This window comes from Neofelis nebulosa, chromosome 4 (assembly GCF_028018385.1).
Source record: "Neofelis nebulosa isolate mNeoNeb1 chromosome 4, mNeoNeb1.pri, whole genome shotgun sequence".
In the NCBI taxonomy this organism is placed as follows: Eukaryota; Metazoa; Chordata; class Mammalia; order Carnivora; family Felidae; genus Neofelis; species Neofelis nebulosa.
Genome location: NC_080785.1, coordinates 37,792,690 through 37,818,679, shown reverse-complemented (window position 1 = coordinate 37,818,679; position 25,990 = coordinate 37,792,690). Strand labels below are relative to the sequence as shown.

Genomic DNA, 25,990 nt, shown 5'->3' with positions numbered 1-25,990 from the left:
ATGTGCTTTTGAATTAGATAAACCTAAATTTGAATTCCAGTTCTCCCATTTATCCCTCGTGAGTAAATTGCTTAATCTCCTTCAACCTCAATTTCCTTATTTTAAAAAAAGAGATAATGCCATTTACTTTGCAGAGTGGTTGTGAGTTTTAAGTGAAAGAGTTTATGTAATGCACATAGCACAGTGACTGGCACATAGTGCATGATAAATGGTAGGTATTATTCTGTTTCTATGTAGGGAAACATACAATAATATGCATTTATTTTTTTAAATTTTTTTAATGTTTATTTATTTCTGAGACAGAGAGAGACAGAGCATGAACGGGGGAGGGTCAGAGAGAGGGAGACACAGAATCCAAAACAGGCTCCAGGCTCTGAGCTGTCAGCACAGAGCCCGACGTGGGGCTGGAACCCACAAACCGTGAGATCATGACCCAAGCCGAAGTTGGATGCTCAACCAACTGAGCCATCCAGGCGCCCTGATAATATTCATTTAAATACAATTGGCTCTAAATTCTCTTGTTATAATGCGAACAATTCATAACTGAATCGAGGTTACCCTATGACTCCTCCACCACTTGGCCCTCCAACTTACTTTTGGAAGTTAGTTTCCCTGGGAAGGTGGAGATGGACCCCAGAGGTGACAAACCACTATAGGTAGAGTGGAGGGACTAAAGCCTATCTTTTCCATGTCATGCTTATATAATTTGCCTGTATTTCACTGACTTTTCTGTCTTGTATCTCCCCAAGTATTACTGCTGAGGAAAAACTTTCTGTAGTTCCAAGCAAGGAACAATGCTGTGAAGCTCTGGGCAAAGGACATTGTATCTTCTTTCACCCAAAAGTCTTGATTCTATTCAGGATTGGACATCATCATGGACTTCTCTTCTTGGAAAAAGAGCTACTTATGACTCTCTTAAGAAAAACCTTCTTAGGTATCCTAACCTGCTTTTCCAGATCATTGGCATTATAACATTTTCAAGAACGATTTTCTTTTCATTTGAGGGGAAGAAAGTTTTGCAGGACATCTCAACTTCAATTTATGTAAGAGACACTACAGAATTTTGCACAGATTAAAGGCATCAAGAGCTTTAGTGGTTTTCGTCACTTTTAGTTTTCACAAAAAGTATTATAAAAAAGAGCCCAGATGAATATTTGACAATGTTTTAAAAATAAATAGAAATTTTAATTTTCATGTGATAGTGGTTACAGAAACATCTCGCCAGCTCATTAGATTGGTGATACATACTCAGGGTACAATTTTTACTGGAATGAATATGCAGTGTTCTTCTGTTTTCCTATTGCCTTTATAATTATGAAGGTTCCTGAGATTGTGTATATAGCCACAGTCAGTTTTTATTTTTAAAAAGTTAATTGGCCATTATTTTATAGATTCAGTAGCTTATAATGTACATATGTGCATCCAATTGAATAATAATTTCCAGAATTGTTTTTGAAGGTTTATCTTATTTTCTAACAGAGTCATTTATTATGACATTAGATCTCAAAATATTAGTCATTCTAAAATAAACTCTAAGCACTGATAGGATTGTCCTATTTTTCCTCCACATTTAAATTGCTGTTTCTGTAATCTGTTTTGAAGAACATGGGGCAAAATTAGTAGTATGGAATTTGTGGTTTGCTTATTGGAATTAAACTAGTTACAGCAAAATCTGCTGATTCCATTCATGCTGAGCCTATGAACAAAAAGTATAAAATCTGTTTTAGATAAGAGTCAGTGAATTTAGTCTCCATGAAAGATGCCAGGTTGGCAAACTTTGAATGGTACCAGATGGACACGGGAGATTTTATTTTTTTATTTTAATGAACAGGATAGAGAAGCAGGTGCTACAGGACTATTCTCAGGGCACCATGAGGATTTGGCTTCTATTTCCATTCTACATAATTCCTTATTTTGAAACAGCTAAAAGCCAGGGATTGAAGGAGGGGGGTGAATGGTCACCAGTTGGGAATTCCTGTGATATGAATGACGACCATAACCACTACTGTGGTGTAGCTAGACTTGCAATTACCATTTCAATATTCAAACAGTTAACGTATTAGAGCTGTTAGACTCAATTAGCTTAGTATCACTGAATCTCAGAACTGAAAGGTGTCTTAGCAATCATCTACCCCCGAACTGTATTTTTATAGATGAGACCAAAACAGGCCTACAGAAGGGAAGAGTATTGCTCAAAATTCTATGGCTAATTGGTGGTATATCCACAGCTCAACTCCAGATGCCTGACTCTGTATCTATGGCTCCTGCCATCATGCTATATTGCCAAACTCTTAACAAATATCATCTGCTGACTTTTTCCACCTACAGGGTGAACTTGTGAAACTGACAAACAAGGGAAATAGCTGCCTGTTGGTACTTTTGCATCAAGATACCTCTTCTGTATTTGGCAGTTTCTCCCGTGAGTTTCCACATAGACTTTCTTCTTTGGCAATTAGCCTATTAGAAAGGAAAAATATTTGCAGCCTAATTTAAATCTTCTAATTAACAGTCATTATTATTTTTAATATAATCCGATTGCACTACAAACATCGGAGAAAACAATTAAGGCAAGCTTAGGGAGAGAGAAAACCACCACACTGCTGATCTCTTCTAAATCAGTGTGGATATTTTCTTGGCGTTAAAAAGAAAAATCATTCCCCTAGTCTCTTCGTCTGTATTGTTTGGTATATGACTGTGTCCACATAACATAAAAGAAATGCTCTATATTAAATGATTATAGCAGTGAACGTTCTATTTCAACACAACATTGCTGAAAGATGAAGTTATAGAATATAAAGTTCACAGAAAAAGAGACATGTATAAATGTGGAAATGTGTCTTGGTTTATAGCCAAAGCTTTTGCTAATCAAACTTTAGTTGGTTAAGATGATTTTATATTGCTTTCTCCACTTCCTTCCTTTTCGCTTTATTATTTTTATTAGCAACCAACCACTCATTCTTGGCTTGATATCTAGCCATCAACTCTGCAGGATTGGAGCCATTTGGTCCTCTGGGCAGGCTCTGTCCATATTGCCTGGCACTCCCTTTCCCTTTGTAGACCTCTCCCCACTAGTCTAGCCACTCCTCATCCTAACCTGGCTGGTCCCTACTAGAATCAGTTATGTCCGGGCTGCAAGAAGGATTCAAGCTTTTCTCTTCTAGCTCAGAACTGAATGACTCTATTTCGATTCACCCTTGTTAATCATTTGGCCCTAACCCAGGCCCCTTCTCCTGGTAAAGATTAATTTTTTGGAAGAAGGGTAACTATGCAGAGCATAAGCATTTGGACTTTGGAAACAAGTAGACCTAGATTTAAAATCCAACTCAACACTTATTATCGATTGACATTAGGCAAGTACTTTTCTAAGTCTCAGTTTTTACCTCTTAGAGTTGTAGGGAAGTCTATATGAGATAATTAATGTGATCAACCTGGTAGAGAGTAAACATCAATATACAGTGTTTATTCTGATGCAAGGGAAGAGAACTGGAGAGTAAGAGCTTGGGTTTGGGAAGCAGGAGGACATGTATTTTTATCCTGATACCATCCATTTCTTGCAAGTTATTTTCTTCTCAGTCTGTTTTCTCATTTGCAAAATGGAATGAATAATAATGCCTACTCCACAGAGTTTTTAGTGAGATAATAGGTCTAAATCATTTGACATTGTATGTTATATCTGGAGAGAGGATGCAAGAAACAAGTTCATACTGTACTATATTGCCTTCTGTGACTTCTTCACTGTCGGGTCAGTTTTTCCATCAGAAGATTCTGTTACTGGGGTGCCTGGGTGGCTCAGTCAGTTGAGCCACCGACTTCGGCTCAGGTCATGATCTCACAGTTTGTGAGTTTGAGCCCCATGTCGGGCTCTGTGCTGACAGCTCAGAGCTGGAGCCTGCTTCGGATTCTGTGTCTCCCTCTCTCTCTGCCTCTCCCCCACTCATGCTCTGTCGCTCTCTGTCTCAGAAATAAATAAACATTAAAAAAATAAAAGAAAAATAAATAAAGATTCTGTTACTGTCTTGTGGGCCTCCCAGAAACTGAGCACATTACCTAGAACATTGGAGGAAATCTGCACTCATTCACCCATCCATTTATTTATTCATTCAACAATTATCTATTATTAACTATTGTCATCCTTTCTTTCACCTCTGTGTTGGACTTCCTCCCAGAACTGACAGCTAGGACTGACCCTAAAGTCTCCCATTTCTTACTGGGTAGGCTTAATTTGAAGCAATTTTCGGTCTACTCTGTCCTGCTCTGGTTACTGGAGCCATATTGCACGGCCATGGACCCCCTGAGCCTTGTCCTCTCTACTTGTGCCCGATTGACTCTCTACATTTAATCCACAACTTTTTTCTTTTAAACAAATGCTCAACCCCTTCCTCCTCCTTAAACTTATTCCTCCCTTATTTCCTTCTTTCAGATCCAGGTTCTTGTGCCATCCAACAGGAAAAAGAACTAATTCGATCAACTATTCTGACCTGATGGGGAAAGGTATTTATCCAACCAATATTCTGAGTATCTGTCATGTGCCAGGCACTGTAGCAGCTTCTGTGGAAGTCAGTGGTGAATTAGATGCATGCAGTAGTTGCCTCCATAGCTCTTACAGTCAAGGGGAGAATATGGGAAAATAAACAGACAATTAAAATACTGTGTGCTGAAGATTCCTGCACAAAGGAAGCACATAGGGTGTATACCTAATCCAGGCTTGAGGGGTCAGGGGTGACTTCCTGGAAGGAGAAATGTCTTAACCAAGAGAAAGTCAGTGTTCTGGGCCAAAGCAAATAGAGAACTCTGAGTAAAAATAAGGCATTACCACTTGCTCATGGTAATAGGAAATATTCAACATGGCTGGAGAATGGAGTGTAAATAGGGGTTGAAGGTAGATTAGGTGATAGAAGTATGCAGGGCCCAGGTTAAGAGTAGTTTTTTAAGATACATCAAGCTTAGACTTTATCCTAAGCATTACGGAGCTATTCAAGGGTTTTAACTAGGGCAGATACATTGTCAAGTTTGGTTTTAGAAAGCTCATTTTGGCTGAATTACAGAAAATGGTCTGGGAGGAGGGCAATTCTAGAAACAGTTCATCCAGTTAGAAAGCATCTGCAGTGATTCATGTGAACCAGGAGATTGCTTGAGCTAGAGAGATAGAGGACATAGGGAGTCTTTCATGTATCCATTTATTTATTAATTTAGCAAATACATATTGACTCTGTGCCAGGTACTATGCTGGGTTTTTAGGATTAAATGGTGAATGGAAGAAACTAGAGGGTCCCAGGCTCTAGTGGGAGATTCTGACTGGTTGTAATAAGAGCTAGAACTGAGTACTGAGGTATCACAGGGCAAGTATCTGGCTGAGACTTGGAGGAGTCAACTGAAAGGCAAGTAAAATAAGTAAAAGGCAAACTCAGATCTGAATCCAGTTATTCCAAACATATTTATTGAATATTTATTGTGTATCAAAAAATCCTCTTCTTGGCATGGGGGATATAGCTGTAAAAAAGACAAATTCTCTAGGTCATGTGGCTTACATTTTAGTGCAAACTACTTTTCTAGTTTTCTGATTCATGAGTATCAGTAGGAAGCTAGAATAGGGGATGGGGCTAGATTGATAACCAAAGGTGAGAAAGATAAACAAAGCAGGAAAATTGTCTAGAGAATTCAGGAGATAAAACAGGTTTGGGTAAGAAAGGATAAGCTGAGTTTTGTACATACTGAGTCTGAGGTACCCAAGAGATGTCAAACAAGAATTTGTCACTTAAAAAAAAATAATAATTCTTCAGTAAACAGCATTGTAAAATAGTTATACATTTGGGCTCTGTTTGCAGATTGCCTGGGTTCAAATACTGACTCCACTACATGCAAGCTCCGTTACTTTAGACAAATTATTTAGCCTTCTTATACCTCAGTTTTCTCATCTGTACAATCGGGATAACAATAGCACCAATCTTATATGGTTTTCATGAGGATTAAATGAGCTACTATACATTAAATGCTTAGAACAATGCACGGCACAGTAAGTCCTAAATAAGTGCTAGCTATTGTTATGTCTGAAGCTAGAGTTGTATATACAGTTGTATGAGCTGTGCATGACACAAAGATGCCACATCCAAGTTGACACCATAAGTATCACAGGTGTTAAAGATTTGTATACTTGTTACAACAGATTCCTGGCAGATGTAAGCAAGGAAAGAGTGTACTTTTGTAGTCTGTACAAAGGTGCTGAAATAGTCAACAGTGGCCCTTATCCAGTTGATCATCAGTACTACTTATGGTATGAGATTTCCTGAGGTGGGAGTGTCCAGAGAGAAGCAGGCATGAATAACACCATAAGGATCAACAACAACATTTAAGAAAGAAATGGAGCCCACAAAGGATGCTGAAAGGACCCAGCCAGAGAAGGAGGAAAGCCAGGTGTTCATGTTATTGTGATAGCCAAAGAAAGAGAACGTAACATGAAGGACAGGGTGGCAAACTGTGCCGATGCTGCTGAGAAATCAGGCAACCTAAGGATCAGGAAGTGCCATTGGATTAGTAGCCAAGATATTACTGGTGATAAATAACACCCTCCTCAATCTCCAGTGGTATGCATGTACACCTTAACAGTGTACTGAAGGCTATTCCTCTTGCAGGGCAAGTAAGTGAACAAATTAGTTTGGGGGAAGAATCTTGTGGCCCTTCAAATTATACATTGTAGATGGTCATCTACTCTGTGTAAGGTTGGTCTTAGCCAGCAGTTGCCATATTATAAGCTGACCTGTTACTTGCAATAGTTCTGCTCTCTATGGTTGGATCGATAACATACTTTTTTTTTTTTTTTTGCTACAGATGATTGATTTTAAACTGTAAGTCCCAAATAAAGCTGCAATTATTTCTAAGTTATATAAATTCTCCTGAGCTTTCATTGTACACTTAGTTTCTACCACTATTTGGTTACTGTAACCATAAATAAAATAATAACTGGCTTCCAGCGTCCAAGTCCCCATAGGATCTGAATCTGGATGTGTTGCATGTCCTGTCCGTCTAATACGTTATTTTAGTCACTCCCTGTCTATCTCCTCACACGTCTCAAAGTAACAAGATTCATTATCTTTCTTCCTAATATAAACAATATTTTCTCTCTAGTCATTTTATAGCTTGTATAACTTTCAGAATATGTATATATAAAAATTGTTTAAAGGTTCTTTCTATAGATGGAGGGCTCTATATGTGTAATGTACATCCTTTACCATGCTTGGAATCCCTATAACTTCTTTTAGACAATTTGGGTACTAGTTCTGGAAATAGGGCTAATTGTTATTCAATGGACCCATTTTTCTTTTTTTTTTTTAATTTTTTTATGTTTATTTATTTTTGAAAGAGAGCTAGAGTATGAGGAGCAGAGAGAGAGAGAGAGAGGAAGATACAGAATCTGAAGCATGCCCCAGGCTCTGAGCTGTCAGCACAGCGCCCAATGTGGGGCTTGAACTCACGAACTCCGAAATCATGACCTGAGCCAAGCCGGATGCTTAACCAACGGAGCCACCCAGGCCCCCTGGATCCATTTTTCTTTAACCTAGTTGAAGGAAATAATGCAGTGTATGTGAATTAAAATTTCATCATGATAGTCTTAGTAGAAAAAAAAAAGCATAGTTGAAACAGTGAAGGAAACTGGTTAAGTGTCAGACCAGAAAGAGTTTGTCTCAGAGGTTGTTTTAAGAATGATGAAGCTGAGGTCCAAATTCAATAGATTTATGTATTTTAAAACACATATTCTGATTATTTCTAAAATATGCCAGTATTTTCAATTTAAAAGTGAAAAATATAAATAATAAACATGTATTTTTGGCTACCTATGAATAGGTTAACTAATTTTTTTCCCCATAGACATTTTTTGTTCTATCTTACTAAGCAAACTAGGGACTTACTGTGAATTGATAACATATAGAAACTGGAAGACACAAATACTTCCAGGGAAGACTTTCAAGATGGCCAACAAAACACTTCCTGCTCCCCCTGAAACTACACTCTATCCAATGACTTTGTAATTCATTTTATTTCACTGAAACAATATGATGTGCTATAATAAGAATTCAATCTGTTGTGATATTATTGCCTAGGAATATTCATCAGACTCGTAAGCTTAGACACGATTAGGTCTGTCCTCTTCAGAGCCTTTCAGACCCCATTTCCCTATTAACTTATCCCTGATGTGGTATTTACTCTTTAGAAATGACTTTTTATTTTGCAGACTTAAAATAGCTGTTTGTATTATTCATCCCAGGGTGCCATTTATTTCATCAGCAGGAATCACGACCTTTGTTTTGTGTTTTTTCTTCTATTACTTTGGTAGATGCATGAAACTGAGTCTTTGGGCTCCTGAGGGCAGTGTGGGGTAAACAGCCTTGGTTTTGTGGCCCCTGGTTTGCCCTTCTGTGGGCATCCACTCACAAATGGATTTATTCAAATTCCTTATGCCAAAATAACCTAGAAAATCTTAACTTTATGGCAAATCCTTTACAAAGAGGAAACACCTCACAATTTCAAAGCTGTACAATGATGATGAGGAAAGAGGAATAGAAAATTGCATTTTTATTTGCCTTCTTTTAAAGTGAATTAATCTGAATTTCTCAAAAATAATACTAGTAGTTTTCAAATAATATAGAAATTGAAAGTGAATGCAATACAAACTTGTGTAAGATAGAAGTATGCAACTTTTAAAAAGCAAAATCAATAGAGAAATGTCTGTGTTGGTCATGGGCATTCAAAGCAGTCATTTGAATCTCTTGACCGAAAAAGCATTTCCTATTATTGCTGATGTGCTTGGCATTGACATGACAGAGTCAGGTTAGTATTAGCCTTTAGCCTTTTTATGAAAGGATGGCAGGTGAATTGTGGAGTGGAGAGGTAGAGCTAGTCCTAGAGAAATAACAGGTGTTTATAAATATGTTCTGCTTTCCAAAGAGACTAATTTCTCCCTCATCTTACTCCCACTACAGTGCTGGCTTATTCAAGTTTTCAAAAATGAAAACTCACTTGACTATCAAAGCCGCTAGTGGACCACTCTCTGTCTCCCAGGCCCATTGTAGTATAATATCATTTGCAGTGAATTCATTCCAATCACAGGTCTACTCCTCTCCTAGGCTTGTCCAGCACTGTCTATATTAATGGAAAAGGTGGCTTTGGGGGTAGATATTTCTAAGCCAAAAAAAGAAATCCATGCTGTCCATTTGTTGGAAAATTTCCTTGCAATTTAAAAACCAATGCAAATCAAATCAATAGTAATTCATTCCCTTCCTACTAAATATAGAATATACCAAATCACACAGCCCTGATGAATACTCTTGCTATAATGCTGAAACTTGACTTTTACTGGGAAGCCTGGGGAGCTGGCCAGCAAAATGACTTCATTGAATCACTGCACAAAAATCATATACCCACCTGTTGGGAACTGCTCTAAGCTTAGAAGCTCATGGTCTCATTCCCCTAGCAGTGCCTGTGATCTGTGAAATGCAGTTTTATGATATAATTGATCTTCCACTAATGTTAAGGTGCCCAGAATTCAATCCTTTTTGGTAGGGTGGAGCATTTGCTTTCCTGATTGGGGAAATAAGCTGTTTTAGGTATGAATCTGTGGGATGATTTTGTTTTCTTTATTCATTAAGATTTAAAAGTGAGGGTGAAAACATTAGTTGTGGTGATACCTTTAAAGGGGTAAAATTCCTTTTGAGTTGAGATAATCAGCTGTCCAGATTAGCAAACCATGTGTAAAAACTATTATGCATTTATAAAAACTGTTCTATATGAAGCAGATACTGTGTGTTTTATTCATCATAAAATCATTGTACTGAATATGTATGGTGGAAATAGTAGGTGGTGCATAAATATTCATTGAATAAATGAATAAACGAATGATTTAGTTTGAAAACTGACTTATAATAATTAAACATTCTTCTTTATGCTCTCTCCTTAAGAAATAAACCACTAGCCAAGTTCAGTTAGCTGAACACTTTCATTATTCTGAGTTAATAAAATAAAGTGTTATGATTATTTGTCTCTGACTCTTAGAATCATTTAATTCTCAAAAGAACCTTTAAACTAAAGGTTTCAGTTTAGTATTTATTTTTAAGTATGAGCTGTAGAAATGGGCTTTTGTAGACATATGTCCATATTTCTCTTAAGTAATTGTAAATTTAAAAATGTAGTCATTCAGTTTTATTTATCACTGATAAATACCCAGAGTGTTAATTTCTCTGAGAAACTAATGAGATTTAAAGGCTCTATTACTCCTATGTCCAACTGACACACATATTTGTCTTCATTTATTTTGATTTAAAATAACTATAATCATGATAAAAATAATTTGATAAAATAAGTGCCCTCACACACCAAATTCAATAGTATTTATGTTGCTGTTAACAGCCTATCATGTATTTGAAATTAAACAAAATTATTCTAAAATAATTTTAAGAGTATACATTGTTTAATATACATTAAAAATTTAGTTGTTGTTAGAAGGTTAATATTCTCAACACATAAAAAAATAGAATATAAAATTATAGGGTCATAGTCTTAACAGTATTTCAGAGAGATTTATAATCACTGCATTTGAATCATCTGAAAAAATTAGGCTACTCTAGAATACATTTTACAAATTTATTTTAATTATTGGGGAAGTATACCAATGTTAAAACAATATTCATTTATATTCAATAAGCCTAAGTCTCATTCTTGATCTTGTTCTTAGTCATGTGAAATACATTAGATTAGTGTGTCTTTTGAAGAAATTTCACTATACTTTAATTAATTTCTAAATGATGATGTTTTTGAAGTTGTGATGAGTTATCTACCAGATTCTAATTTAAGTCCTAACTGAAGCATAGATTAAGAGATATCCTTGATTAATACAGTATGCTCACCTGTGAATATTGTTCAATGTGAAGATTATTCCAAAATAAAAATGTCTTAAAAATTTGCAAACACAGCTTCAATATTGCTTAGCATGTTTATATTAAAATTGCAGAGCTATTATAAATACATCACATAGCCTTTCTGATTACATGTTCCATTTGTGTGAAACTGATCACAAGGAAGACAAATGAGAAAGTGTAAGCAGTTGAAAATTCATCACCACTAAAAAAAACTTTAAAGTTCATTGGCCCTTAAAAGATTAGTAGTATATTTGTTTACAAAGGAAATGGCAAGATTACATAGATTTTGATTATAGATTCTCTCGCTCTCTTTCTCTCTTCCTGTTTTGGAAAAAACATTTGAATTAACATCTCAACTTGGACAAGGACAAAGAGATTTCTAATAACAAATTTCTAAAATTAACATTTTTGCTCTTCTGTTCTTATATGTATAAAGTATAATATTTCTACTTTTTAAACATTTTATTTATTGCCTAGTAGTAAGATAGGGGACTTTGTGAGGGTAGAAAATAGGGAGAAGAGGGGTGCCTGTGTGGCTCAGTCGGTTGGGTATCCGACTTCAGTTCAGGTCATGATTTCATGGTTCGTGGGTTTGAGCTCCGTTTCAGGCTCTGTGCTAACAGCCCGGAGCCTGGAGCCTGCTTCGGATTCTGTGTCTCCTTCTCTCGCTGCCCCTCCCCTGCTTGTGCTCTGCCTCTATCTCTCTCTCTCTCTCAAAAATAAATAAACATTTTTAAAAAATTAAAAAAAAAGAAAATATAGAAGACAAGGCCCATGAGCTTAGAATCTTACTAGAGGAATCTGAAGGAATCAGAGAACACCACTGTATCAAATAAAACCACCCACAGATTAAATATAATTGAAGCATGCAGAGAAATGAGAAATTAATGTGGGTCAAAGTGATCAAAGGTGAAACGTGTGAGGACATGAATTGAGTTGGATAGCCTGTGGTATAAGCATGTGCCTGTATATTGGGGGAGATGTCTGTGTGTGTATATGTGATGTTGACAAGGAATGGAAAATGGAAAAGGATGAGAGAAGAATATGGATAGATGAGAACACCGCTGTGTCATAAAAGGTCTTAATAAAGAGCTTTGAATTTGATCTTATGTACACAATAGAGAGACAGTGAAGGTTCTTCAATACTAGGGTCAATTTCTAAACCACTTAAACTATTAGCCCCATTCTTTCTTCCTATTACTTTCAAACTTCTCAAACTTTCCTATAATGAATTTTTTTTTCTCGTGTCACTTGTTCCCATCAATGGAACAACCTTGCCATTCCTTCTTATTTCTTACATGGCTTCGCTTTGGTCGCTGCATACATGTGTCCTGCTATATCTCGTTGCTACTACTAATGAAGAAATGTCTTTAACAGTCTTCTACTATACAGAAACATCTAGAATAGAACAGAATAGTTCTTAGTTGAATATTTATGAGGATGTTTTATCACGTACATACAATTTAAGTTTGTCTGAAAATTACAACAGAGAGCAACTATTCTTCAGCAAAACTCAATACACTAGAACGTGTCTTTCTCTCTCATTTTTTTCTTCCTGAAAATGACATTTTCTCATGCCCATGATGGAAATGCAAAGCACTAAAGCTCTGGCACTGCAGAAAATGCTCCAGACCTTCCAGGCATAACAAATAATAGCACCGCTGAGAAGAACATGGCTCCTTTCTGCATCAGGGAACTGAGTGGCATCATATCTAAAAGCATTGATGCAATAATTGTACAGAATTCCCAATGCACTGTCGGTGTATCAGGGCCACATAAACATGGGAACATTTGTTTCCTTGAATGATGAATTCTAGGATACATGAATATTTTCCCCACGGTATCTACCAAATTCCTTATTAGTAGCTAAAAAGTTACTACCTTGATAAAAATATTATTCTTTCCAGTTCATTCTCTTAAAAGTCAACAAGCCACCAGACTCAAAATACATTTTAAAAGGGTGTTTTATGGTAACTATATAGTTTTGTTGCTGCAAATAAGAAATTGTAAATAAAAAATGCACCATTAATTTAGCCATTTAAATCTAAGCCAAGGGTGTGATTAAAAATAATAGGAAAACACTTTTGTACTGGGAGGAATTTACAAAACAATGTCTTTATGTATGTAAGGCATAGCAAAAACAATGGCAAAAAAGAAAACTAGATTTGTGTATATTTTCCAAGTCTTTTAAGACTAAAACCTCAACCAAAGCCAGACTCAATTAAAATATGTATTGAGTACCCTGTACAGCTCCTTGTACACAGTAGGTGCTTATTAAATATCTATTCAAAGATGGATCATTCTGTAATTGCAAACTGTGGAGGTACTAAAATATCTTCCTAAATTTTATGTTTCATATATTTGCAACAGGAGCTTGAAATAAATTTGGTGCCCACTAAAAGAAATCCATGAATTATTTATAATTCAGAATAGAACATAAAAAGGAAAAGCAGGGCACAAATATCCATAATTTGGTCATTTGAAATGGAAGCAAAGCATCAAGTCTGTCTGATTAAAATTAAAAGTGCTATTACAAAGTTAGCATGTGAAGAAAGCGGATGCCCAGTGGAAGACTATTTTAATATGCTATAGATATTCTCTAGTGTTGTGTCAACAACCTGGGATCAGGTTGGGCCTACAGCTGCTTAGGTAAGAACCTAGTTAATTGAAATATTGTACATAGAAAGTGACTCTCCGTGGACCAGAGTGAGCCGTGAGAAAGTTATGTTTGTTAGAAATAACATGTCATTAATGTCCTTAGGATATCAGTGACCCAGATGGACAAACCATAGATTTTTCCAAGCTGGAGGAATTTGAGAGATCAACCCCTTCATTATACAGTTGAGGGATCTAAGAGGTCAAGTGAATTGACAACAGCCTGTAGCTGGTCAACAGCTCAGCTCCTGACACCCAGGCTAGCACCCTTTTTCATGTTGCACAGGATAATGAAATAAAAGCTACGTTTACTGAGACCACAAACAGCACCAAACTCAGTGGAGGGATGGCAGCAGCTGTCACTTTTGTAGATGAGATCACTGGTACAATTACAGTACAATTACTGGTACAGTAAGAGGTCGAATGAAAAGATTTGAAGCTCAGTTGGGATGAATGTAGAGGGGCTCAAATGGGCAAAATAATAGCTTTAAAAAATGTAGTGAAGGATGGCCAGGTGTGTAAACAACTATGAGTCAAAAGTCAGAAAATTGTGGGGACCCTGTGGATGGATGAATACCAAGCAATCAGGATTCATGGGGTAGTACTGCCATTGGATTATTCTCCATTAATTATCCCTTTACTATGTATAGTTATGAATGCAGAGGCTATGGAAGTCTCTGGAAAGATTTCAGAGCAGGGAAGTAAATGTCAGTCATTGCAAAATGGTTGGGAATGGTGATCTTGAAAGGTAATCTTTAAAGGGAAACTTGACAAAGGGAGACTCCACGAAAGGATTTTACCCAGACTGTGGTAATCATCCACTTACATAGACTGGGACAAAACTGAGTTAGGACTGAAGAATATGAGCCAGATCTAAAAGATACTCTCCATGCAGTGGGAGCAGCCCACGTTGAAAATCTGAGTGATGTAATTTGAGCAACGTCCTTCTAAAAAGTCATTTGAGGGGCGCCTGGGTGGCGCAGTCGGTTAAGCGTCCGACTTCAGCCAGGTCACGATCTCGCGGTCCGTGAGTTCGAGCCCCGCATCAGGCTCTGGGCCAATGGCTCGGAGCCTGGAGCCTGTTTCCGATTCTGTGTCTCCCTCTCTCTCTGCCCCTCCCCCGTTCATGCTCTGTCTCTCTCTGTCCCAAAAATAAATAAAAAATGTTGAAAAAAAAAAATTTAAATAAAAAGTCATTTGAAAGATTAGATGGATTCTCCTGTTTCCACAGTAATATGATCCTCTGTGAAAGCAATCAACTACTGTTCTTTGCTTCCTTTAGATTCTCGGTGGGAAAGTGAGGAGAAGAGCAAGGTGAAGCCAAGGTCTGAGGCTACAGCTCTGTTTCTGTGGTCATTTCGGCTCCCATTAGTCAGTCTCTAATTTCCTAGTTATTGCGTGAAAATCAACAGTAGCAGCAGCAGCAACAATAGCTAACATTTATTGAATGTTCATTCTGAACTGGGTACTGTGCTAAGTGCTTTACATCCATGTTTGCCAATTACTAATCTGTGTAAGTTACTTCTCTGGGCTTCAGTTTCTTCATCTGTAAATTATGGATAATAATAGCACCTACTCATTGTGATAACCAAATGAGTTAGTATATGCAAAGTGTTTAGAACCATCTTTGGAACATAGTAGTTAATAAATTATTATTTTATCTGTTTTACTATATTATCTCATTTAATCTTCAAGCAACTCTTTAAAAATAATGGTTGCTATCACTTAGCATCCCTACCCCTGCCATGACGGATAAGCGAGTTGAGATTCTCCGAGTTTAATTTGTTCGAAATCAGAAAGCCAGTAAAGCACAGAATAACGACTTAAACTTTCAAGTCTTGTGCTTTTTTTAACCTCTACACCACATTGCCCTTCCCCTTCCAGGGACCTAAGCTCCAGCCGCAACATTAAATTTCTCTGATTAGTGAATTCCTATGTTGAACACATTACGAGCTTTAGGATTCTCTTTGCCTTTTGCTCATTTTATTATTTCCCTTGTCTGAAATGGCTCTTCCAACTTTATCGAGCAGATGAAATTAAAATGATCATTCAAGACTGAGTTCACTTGCCACCTTTTCTGTCTCACCTTCCTTCTACCATCTTCACAGAGATAATTGTTTGTCTGTGTTTCTTTAACGCTTACCTCACATGCCTCCCTCACAGCACTTATCACATTGTCTCATAATTTGTTTGTGTCTCTGCTGCTAGATGGTGAACTATGCGAGAGCCAGCAAGAAGTAAAATTTATTTAAGATGCCAGACTCTCTCCTAAGGGCTTCACAAGGGTGGACTGCCTGGATCCTCTCAATAACTCCACTACGTTTGAACTATCATCTCCTTTTTCTTGATAAGGCATAGAAAAGTTAAGTAACTTGCCCAGGATTGTACATGCAGTAGGTACACAGTAAATGACTGTTGAATTATGTTTAAGAAAAATGCTTACCAAAAATGACCCAAATTCTTTTTTCCCCTGGAGAAAATGCATTCTCCCAATTCAACATTTTTTTTTTCTGATGGAGGAGAAACAGACAAGCTCTTCTTTCATCTAGTCAGATTTTTACTTTCTTAAAGCCATGAGAAGAAACAACTAATTAACTTTAGCTAGTTGAAGCTTGACTGTCAATTCAGCTTTAAAGTTTTTTAATATTATAATAGATTTTTCAAAGTATTATAATACTTCCTCATCCCATAATCCTGAAAACCTGTATATGTTATTTTATTGTCTATTCAAAACCCCATAAACCAAGACGTGCATTACAGCATAAATTTTAATTTTTGTGTCAAGAGTCTATTATTTTCCAAGCAAACAGAGGGAAAAAAAAAAAAAAGAACTGCTTTCCACTTCCAAGTTAACCTTGAAAAACTTATGTCTTTCAGAGGGTAATGTTGTCCAGTGGCATCAGAAGGAATTATGGGCTGGTTGTGAATGTCAAGTGTGAGTAATTCCAAGCCCCAAACCACCTGTAGCTTTTTTTTGAGGCCTTTTTCTACAATTGCTGAGAGGAAAACATATTCTCTTTGCTTTCTTCCGGGGATTTATAGGACTCCAGCCCTTGTATTAACTTCATGATCTGGTGGGAGGAAAACTGGCTTAAAAGCCTTTTCACCCAAAAGGTTTGAGCAGCTAATGGACATCATCCCTTTGGAGAAAGGAGATGATATAAAAGCTCCTTCTCCATTTTAAAAACTAGGCCTTATTTATATAATAAGGCCTTTTATAAAGTTAAAGCCTCTTGGTCTTAATACATTTTTTAGAACCTGTTACATTGCAGTATAAGGCAAACATTTAGCCAAAATACATAAATAAATAAAAACAAAAAACCATCCTCCCTCTGTTGCCCGAGTTCTCAATAAACCTTTAACTTATTTGACTGTTTGACTTATGGCAAAAATAATCCAGTCATCTACAAATAATATCTTCATTTTAACCACTATTTAGGCTAATTATGAACCTGTGCCTCAAAATTAAGCAATTCTATCATTTTAATATGGTTTAAAAAAGAGTTTCTGAGGGAATTGGGGGAAGTTACAGAACACTAGCATGCCCAGATTTGAGAACAACAATAAAAAAGTCAGCAATAAACAATTATCCTGGTAGACCCTGCAATTTCCATTCAAAACATTTAGAAGATAATATTAACAAACATGAAAATGATGTATTTTTACATAGAAAAACAAACTCACAAGATTTTGGAATTGCAAATAACCCACAATTGTGGCAACCATCTACCTTAATTAATGTGTTTAACCAGTATTTGAAACATTACCATTTATCATCTTCTTTTCTTTCCTTTCTTTTTAAATATGGAATTCATATAAACTGTTTGTGTGTGCGTGTGTATTTTTCTTTAAATAACACTGTAGAGTGAAAAAAAACTGGAACAAAGTAAATTTATCTAATGGTGAATACACAGAAGAAGTTTTGGTTCTATTTACAAACTGTCCTACAGTAATCCTCATAACAACACAACTCACTATTACATGGCTTAGCTGAAAAGAAATAGGTCTCTATAATTGTAATTATGTTTAATTGTATTTGCAATAGAAATAACTTTTGGAGGCCAAACAAACTTTTCAGATTATGGGGTTAGGGAGTTTTATGGTATCTACAATAAGGAGCATTAGAAACTTCGCAGCGGCATGCTTTAACAATAAAGAATATATACCCTGTTTCACAGGTTATTCCCATCGTTGCTTGAGCACCATGGGAGAGCCCCAGGAATTGGCTTCTTAGCACCTTCTTTGATGACACTTTACCCAGGCATTCTCATAGCTACCTTGTGGGAAGGTATGAACATGTAAGAAAAGACACCTCCATGTTTCTTGAAGGAACTGAAATATCTCACTTGTGGAAGTGGACAGTCAGGACATAGGAGTAACTTTAACACTCAGGTTTTGCCGTTATTTTGTGTATTTAGCATCAAAAACGTGGGAACTCAGGTTCCCAAAGTAACATGGTGATTCATCTAAATGAAGTGTGAGCAGAACAGGAGGTTCCCTCTGAATAGAGGGAATATGATATATAAAAGATCCCAAGGAATACTGGGAAAAGATAGGAGGTAAGGCACTGAAGGAAAAATGGAGAACAGTCTATTAATGGCCATTAATACCAAGTCCATCTTAGAAATGATTACTATCGTAACCCTTGTAACTTGTTGGTACTACATGTTTAATTGTTCCCACTAGACTAAGAAATCTTCATGAGAGACTGTTCTGTCTTGTTTTCCACTGTGCTCCCAGCACCACGCCCAGTGTCCAATACATATTTGTTGAATGAATAAATAAATTAATAAGCAATTCAGGTAGCATTCATGGAAGTAGAGGTAAATGGATATGTAGCCATATCCGTGTGTGAGCAATGACAAATCAGCTAACCTCTGAAAAATGCTGGTGTTGAAATCCATCCAGCTAACACTTGAAGGTGATTCAGTCAACAGACTGTCCTACAAATAATTTTTTTCTAATTACTTTGGTTAATTTTATGTTATTTAAATGGGGCCTCTGTGGAAAACTGGGCAAGTTACTCACCTCCTTCTGTCTCAGTTAATATCTGCATAGGATTCCACAGTCACAGACTGAATGCCTGGTTCCAACCAGGCTTCTCACAAATAAATCCACTGTGCACCAAAGGAACCAGATGAGGTAGTATAGACACGTTCATGCAAACATATCACCACTATTAAGGAAAATAATTTAAAGACTGTCAGCTCAGACGTGATTAGTCCAAGAGGGACACATTATTATTGATAATGAGCCTTTCTCACAGGGAAGTTGAACTCCCCAGTGGGAATATTTTTAGGGGTTGAAGATTAGTAATATTTTCAAGTTGGGTTAGTTACCAACTATTTTTAAGTATTGAATATTGGAATGGGTGCCAAAATAGATAATGTGATTTGGTCATTAAGATACTACTGAAGCAGACTTTTTATATGACTGCTGGCATTACTCATTGACTTACGAATGGCCTTGATTAACTGGGGATGTATCTCACCTACTGCTTGCCCCTTGACTTGAAATGCCAAGTTAGTCAAAAGTAGGCTCAAATGAAAGTCACTATGGTTCTGTATTATTCACTGATCACTTACCAAAGGGGTTGGAATCTGTTATTCCAAATATCTAGGTGGAGTCGGGCAATCTCACTCGGCTCTTGCTCTTGAGTCTTCAATCCCCCACCTTTAATATATGCCTCAGTTTTCTTGTCTGTGTTATGGAGGCCAGTAGTAATAAAACCTGATCTCTGGCTGCAGGACAACTGCTGAATGTTTTACTGATTGCTGGTGATATCTGACCCCGTAAGCAAATTTCTCTATAAATACAATCATTGTAATTATGCTTCTACTATAAATTATTTTGAGTTGGAAACATAATGTTATCAGAATATCTTTTGATAACATTACTGTATTTTGGATAATGATTTTAGTACCAACGAGGGGCCTTTATTGCTAGATTCAACTCACTGTTGTACATTAAACTTTGTCTCAGATCTGATCAACTTTGGTATAAAGTAAAATGAGGTCAAACACAGTGCTTGCTAAATCATGGCTTGAGCTATCCTTATATGAGCAAAACTGAATAGTTGCATATATCATTGAGACATTCCAGTGATTTATTTTTCCTTATTTATATTTATATTGATATTCTCTTTACAGAAGTACTGTAGCAATAAAGAATTCTGTTCCATTAGATTCCTAATCTTATTTTTCAAGTACCAAAAGGCAAAAACAAAAACAAAAACAAATGAAAACAATGGAAAACAAAAACAATAAGTTTTCTGGTTTTGTCATAATGTTATCATAAGCTATTCTTCTTAGATGTTATATATTTAGAACCCAAAATTTCTCCTATGATCCAAATTAAAATGTGATATTTTTATATTCAAATTATCAACCAATCAACTAAGCAGGTATATATTTCTAAATATTACTGCCTTACAAGAATAAATAGAGGGTAATCACGATAAACTATCAAATAATGCTTTTGTAGATAATACTATTTGTCAGTTTATCAGCTTTATGCTCCCTATTACTCATGCATTTCCAGTTCAAAAATATAATAGCTACAAAAATCAAAAAGCAAAACCATAATAAAGCTAGCCTTCCTAGTTTGTGCTTGCCTCCCAGGTCAAAAGAAATTGTTAATTGCCAAAAATGTAAAATTTATCCCAAGGAAAGTAACAGGCTACACGGGTAAATTTTGGCAAATGCAACTTTATATTGAAATTCACACATCTGTATCTTAAAGAATGAGACTCACAGACTCTAATGTATTTCTAAAATACCAGAAATCATATTAGAAGCTTTCACAAGTTAAAACTGAAATAATTTAAACGACCAATACACTGAATGTGCAGAAAGTAGAAACAAGACTGTGCCTTCAGTAGAATAAACGCTTCACAAATTGTGCAGGATGTCATACTAAGGCTGTGGTCTCCCCTTGACAGCTGACTCAAAATATAAACATACATCAACTGCCCGCTTCTTAGAACACGCTAGAATGGGTAGCACACCTCGGAAGAAAATCTCATTATCCCAGTGATGTGCACCTTAATTTTCAAACCATGTGAGGAAAAAGGAAAAAGAGTATTAAATGATCGTCCATGCACTTCCAGTTGCATGACCATGACCAGTTACTAGTTCGATTTCCCTTGACTATTTGCTCCAATGCTAAATAAGATGAAAGATACTAGATAACCCTTTAAGGCAACATGTGTTTATTCTGCATTATTAAAACTGTTCAGTTGTGACCAGTTGGTACCATTAATGTTGCCTCCCAGACCAATATCTAGCATTTGTAAAATATAAATGAATTGGAAAAACTTTATACCAAATCAACCAAAACCACATAGTACAGTTCAATGCTAGCAATTTCACTAGTAGGTAAGGAAAGTGGCATTTAGAAATAGTAATGTATTAATACAAAAAAAAAAAAAGAGTAAACTCTAATTGGAACCAATATACTGCTTTGGAATGCTCCCCAAAACTTACAAGGCGAATTTTTAAAAGTGTGATAATCCAATAATTCATGGCACGTCTTTAGTGGATTACAGTACTTTAAGTCCCCAAATATTTTAGTCTTTGCAAAACAATAATAGTATGAAATGTTTTAAAGTCTTCAAACTTCTAAAATTAGTTTTTATCAACACATTTACCTCATGTCAACTTAATTTATTAAGATGTCCAATGCTAATTGGTTTTTTTTTTTGATGTTTTTTTTTTCATAAGTAGTGATATACACAGCATTTAGCACTGATACTTAGCACCTGCTACTTTCATTATCTAGTTTTCAACCACGTAAAGAAACTTAGGGCAGTGGTTCAGTCCTTTCTTAATTACAAACCTTCGCCGGCAGTCAGCAGGATCACTCTGAGATTTAAAATAGGATTATAGGTGAACTATTGCAAAGACTGCAGAATGTTGCCCAAATCCTTATAATTGCTGATCCCCTTCTTGATTTTCTTCTCAAGATATGGCTACAGGCCACAATTGCTTAGCAGAGAAGGTTAGTGTTTCACAAGGCTAAAGATTTCCAGATGCTCCTTCATATAACACAGTAAGGTTCCCTTGGTAACCTGGATTTTCTGCAGTAAAGAAGGGTTGTGCTGAAACAGCGCCTCAGCTCCCTGTTGGAGAAAATGCAGACAAAAGGATTGATTCCTGCTTGGGCAAAACTCATCCAGACAGCGGCTGTTAGAAATCCCCCTGGTACTACAGGCCCTCTTGCAAAAACTCTCCAATAACAGGCCACCAGGTATGGGCCCCACAAGGTTAGGAAGAGAAAAGTCATTATATAGAACATTCTGCTGATTCTTTTCTCCATTTTGAACTCATCTAAGACCAAGAGCCTTCTTCTGCCCGTGGTGTTTGCATTTTGCCTGATGCCCAGCAAGGTGGGTGGTGTGGGACCCCTTCCAAATCCTGCTAGCCAATTGGCAGCTGCCTGGCCACTGGCTCCAGGGCCATGAAAAGTCCAGTTCTGGCTGACTGCTGCTACAAACTGGACTGGCTTCATTTTCCTTCTGTCGTGGACAAAAAATATCAGCTTGAGGTAGACAAGCTGTGTGGCTAGGAGGATGAGAGCAAGAAGCAGCATAAATCCTAAGGAATCATTAGCCCTGAAGGAGCGGTGTTGGAAGGTACATTGATCTTCCTCCCTAATGAATGAGTAAGTGCCCACATCTAAAACTGGGGGGAATGCCATGGCCACAGACAGAGTCCACACCATGCAGATCACAGCCAGACACGTCCAAAAGGTCAGCCTCTTTGTATAGAAGCGGTGATGGGCGATAGCTAAGTATCTGGTGACGCTGATGCAGAAGAGCATGAAAGCAGTGTGGAAACAGGACAAAACCCCCAGAAAGGCAATCACTTTGCAAGTCAGAGTCCCATAAGTCCAGGTAGAGCCATTTTTGACCGAGTTGAATACAAATGGGAAACAAATTGCAGATCTGAGGATATCTGAACAGCAAAGATCCAACAGGAAGTAGTAAGGTGCTCTATGCAAGGTCTTATCTTTCACTAGCAAAATGGAGATCAGAAGGTTGCCCACCACGCTGACTCCTATTATGAAACCCAAGGAAGTCAGTTTCAGAAAGGCTGTTAGAGGAGAGAGATTTTGCAAAATGTTGTCAGCTGCATGGCTATAGTTCGCCATAGATGGATGGAGGATAAAGATACAGCCTCAGTCAAGTCTCATGATCTAGATATAAGAACAAGGAAAAGATAGATCCATACATTTTACTGAAAATGTAATCCACAAAGAGAATTGATGCGATCTGCAGTCATGCTTCCTCTTTTCTTCCATTTGATTTGCCATCAGAATATCTGGAAAAAAAATGAGCTATCAGTTCTTAAGTTAACAAGTAATGATGTCAGGCAGTGCTAACACAAAGCTGTTCATTTATGGGGAAGCAAATAAAGTTTTAATTTTGAATAATATTATTTGCTTTAGTAACTATTTTTGCTTGAGATTTCAGAGAATTGGCTTGTTTAGTTTTCTGAACTAGATGAATTTAAAAATGTCCCCATTTTGGAGAACATAAATTTGATAGGGTACCTTTAAGACAGAAGGAATAAAATGTTCCACAATCATAAAATATGCCAGTCCAGGAATTAATCACTAATGTTGCAATGGAATCTACAAGATTGCTAATAGGAGACAGAGATGAGAATACCTACATTTATTTGAGTTCTGTTAGTATCTGTCAGTGTTTTACAGGCAGCTTTTCTGCTGATATGGATCCAAAGAGCCCTTGCAAAATATGTCTTTTAACTCAAGTGCCACTATTCATGCTGCACATTGTAAGAGTATTTGTTGATTCATCTTAAAGCATAATTTCAACACTAGATTTCGAAATTAACAGGAACTTACCCAGGATTTGATGTGATTTAATCTTTTGTCTTTTCCTCCCCACCCTACCCCCCATTTTTGGTAAATCTTTTCTCTTTTAAACCCACATGACTATTAAAAATGGTTAATGTAAATATTGGCCAGGGAAACACACCCAGAGGAATAATGCACTTCCATTTGTAAACCTTGGCTGCCTGGATTCAAATGAATTTAACATGAACCTGTATTTCTTGGGCAATTAAGCCTTTCCTATTTACACTGATAATCTTTGTGGCAAATCGCAAGTGGCTTCATTTTCAAACAAAATGCACATTGTCTCCTAGGTGCCTGAGAGCCACACCAGGAAAATCGGCTTCCTCTGTTATTCCCAAGAAGCATGTTCCCTTTGCCACTTCTCACTAGCCCGGAATATGCTGATGGAAGCCCAGGCAAAACTGCGTTCGATGATTTTAATTTCCCCACCGGTTCATCCCCGGGTAAATACCGATCACATCATGCAACATTACGAAACCTGAAATCCGCCACCCCTGGATTTATAATGTGGGGTGGAGGAGGGGGAGGGGGAGAGAGACATGCATTACATACGCGAAGATGGGGAGAGAGATTGCTTCTGTGCTGCAAGGGAACTGTTCCCGGTGATTCGCAGTCTGATATTCCTCAGTCTTGCAACGCTTTCCAGAAATGGAGCTCTCAATAAGCCCTACTGAAGATGCATTGTCTGAATGTACTTCCATTATGCAGTTTATTGTCAAAAAAACAAAAAACAAAAAACCTCAGGGAGGGCTCGGTGCCGGTGAACCTGCAGTTTCATCAACACTGTGCGCCCCCTCCCCCCAAACTTAACCGAGAGTATATCCTCCTACCTGTTGGTGTTGGATATCCCGACAGACTATAGCTTCTTCTTTCTATAAATTGCTGATTTTTTTTTTTGCCTTAGTGCCTTGACTGAGCATCCAGGCAGGGCTCGGCGGCGCCTGCGCGCTGGAGCCTCCTTGAGCTCCAGCCGCGTCCTCCCCTGTCGCAGCCGCACCGTCTCCCCCAGTAACGCAGGGGCCGCGGCGGCGGCGGCGGCGGCGGCGGCGAGGGCGGCGAGGAAGGCGAGGAAGGCGAGGGCGGCGGCAGGGGCTGCTTCGGGCTCTGTGGAGCTAACGGGAGTCTCGACCCGTTTCCAGAGCTGGCCCTGTTTATTGGATGTCCTGTCCTGTTGAACTGGCAAAATGAGGCTTTTGTCCCCTTGTGGCTGCTTCTGAACTTTTCCCTCCCCACATTTGAAGTGGGGGCTTGGAAAGGCTTGTTCAGGACCTCAGGCCCACCCTGTTCCCTTAGGGCAGCGACGGGAGAAGCCACGGTGTCGGGGGCGCTCGCCCCCTTCTTCAGCTACCCGGAACCCTAGCCTTCCCCGAACATTTCCTTCCTTTCTCTTTTAGGGTGGTCCAACGCTTTGGAAGCTTCTTTTAGAATTCCTCTTTAATGATTTCCTCAGCTGACCTTTGCATTTGCAGGTTAGCTGGGAGAAAAAAAAAGAAGAAAGAAAGAAAGAAAGAAAGAAAGAAAGAAAGAAAGAAAGAAAGAAAGAAAGAAAGAAAGAAAGAAAGAAAAAATAGAAATTAAATATATATATTTTTAAAAGCGCAGTCAAGAAAAATCTTGTCAATGGGGAAGGAGGGAAGAAAGCAGGTTAGGGGCAGCCCTGTCTTTGTTAGTCATGCTCTATTCTCAAATGCACGCAAATATGTGTTAAGTAGGGAGAAGCTAAGTTCAGAGGACAACTGCAAAATGATTTACATGCATTTTACCATAACGAATATGATGATAGAATCAGGTTTACAAAAATTGTAAGTGACTATTCCTTGCATTCCACCCCACCGAGCAACAGCCTTTCTTTTTCTTTCTTGCAAGTACTGCTGACCAATACATTGGTAATGTCAAAGCAGTTGTGTGTGTGAGTTTCCTTTCCCTCCCCCTTTGTTTTTACAGAAGAAAAATACTAGGAATATAACGAATTCATAAAACTTACACCCATCCAAAAGGTCCGATGATATCACAAGGCACCACATAGCCTGACAACTGAGTGCTTAGGGATGTCTCTGGAATCATGCATTTCCTTATTTTACCATTTCCGAAGAGTTTTGTTTGTGGGGGTGTTATAAGATTTTAAACAACTCCCCACCTCCAAAAAACGAACAGATATGCTTTCATCAATTCCCAGTGTGAAACATCTGCTTCTCCTCCCGCTTGCTTATTGCTTTATAATAATCTGTTAATGAAACAGAAAAATAAAGACCTTCTCTACAGTAATAATTTGATCTCCAGACAGCAGTAAAATACCTCATTGCTGGGTGGTGAGATTGTGACATTCGGGGGAACTCAAGCCAATCAGCATACAGATAATATGGGTTAATTTACATATTGTATTTCTATTGGACACACTGAGGTAAAGCTTTCTCTGTTTAAAGCTTAAAAATGAATACTTCACTGTCATGGTGTCACAGTCATTACACAAAGCCCTATGTTGGTAATAGTGAAATGATGTTACATTTTCCTGATTTGTTTGGGGATGTCCTAAACCCATTTAAGAAAAA

General features: G+C 37.5%; 1 protein-coding gene across 5 annotated transcripts; it reads right to left on the bottom strand.

Moving 5' to 3' along the window:
- Positions 1 to 20,249: 20,249 nt before the first annotated feature.
- GPR85 (G protein-coupled receptor 85) lies at positions 20,250 to 25,715 on the bottom strand. 5 transcript variants are annotated; one of them, XM_058724547.1, is made up of 4 exons: positions 25,426 to 25,715; positions 24,272 to 24,915; positions 23,994 to 24,135; positions 20,250 to 22,882 (listed from the first exon to the last, which is right to left on the bottom strand). In XM_058724547.1, the coding sequence occupies exon 4, from the start codon at positions 22,710 to 22,712 to the stop codon at positions 21,600 to 21,602; it is 1,113 nt and encodes a 370-aa protein (XP_058580530.1). In that variant the 5' UTR covers positions 22,713 to 22,882; positions 23,994 to 24,135; positions 24,272 to 24,915; positions 25,426 to 25,715; the 3' UTR covers positions 20,250 to 21,599. The 5 variants fall into 5 exon arrangements, with proteins under 5 accessions (XP_058580530.1, XP_058580528.1, XP_058580529.1 ...); XM_058724545.1 differs by having other exon boundaries at positions 23,994 to 24,111; XM_058724546.1 differs by having other exon boundaries at positions 23,994 to 24,108.
- Positions 25,716 to 25,990: the final 275 nt, after the last annotated feature.

Coding starts and splice junctions, on each gene's coding strand:
- GPR85 (XM_058724547.1), bottom strand. CDS start 22,712: ATGGCGAACTATAGCCATGCAGCTGACAACATTTTGCAAAATCTCTCT.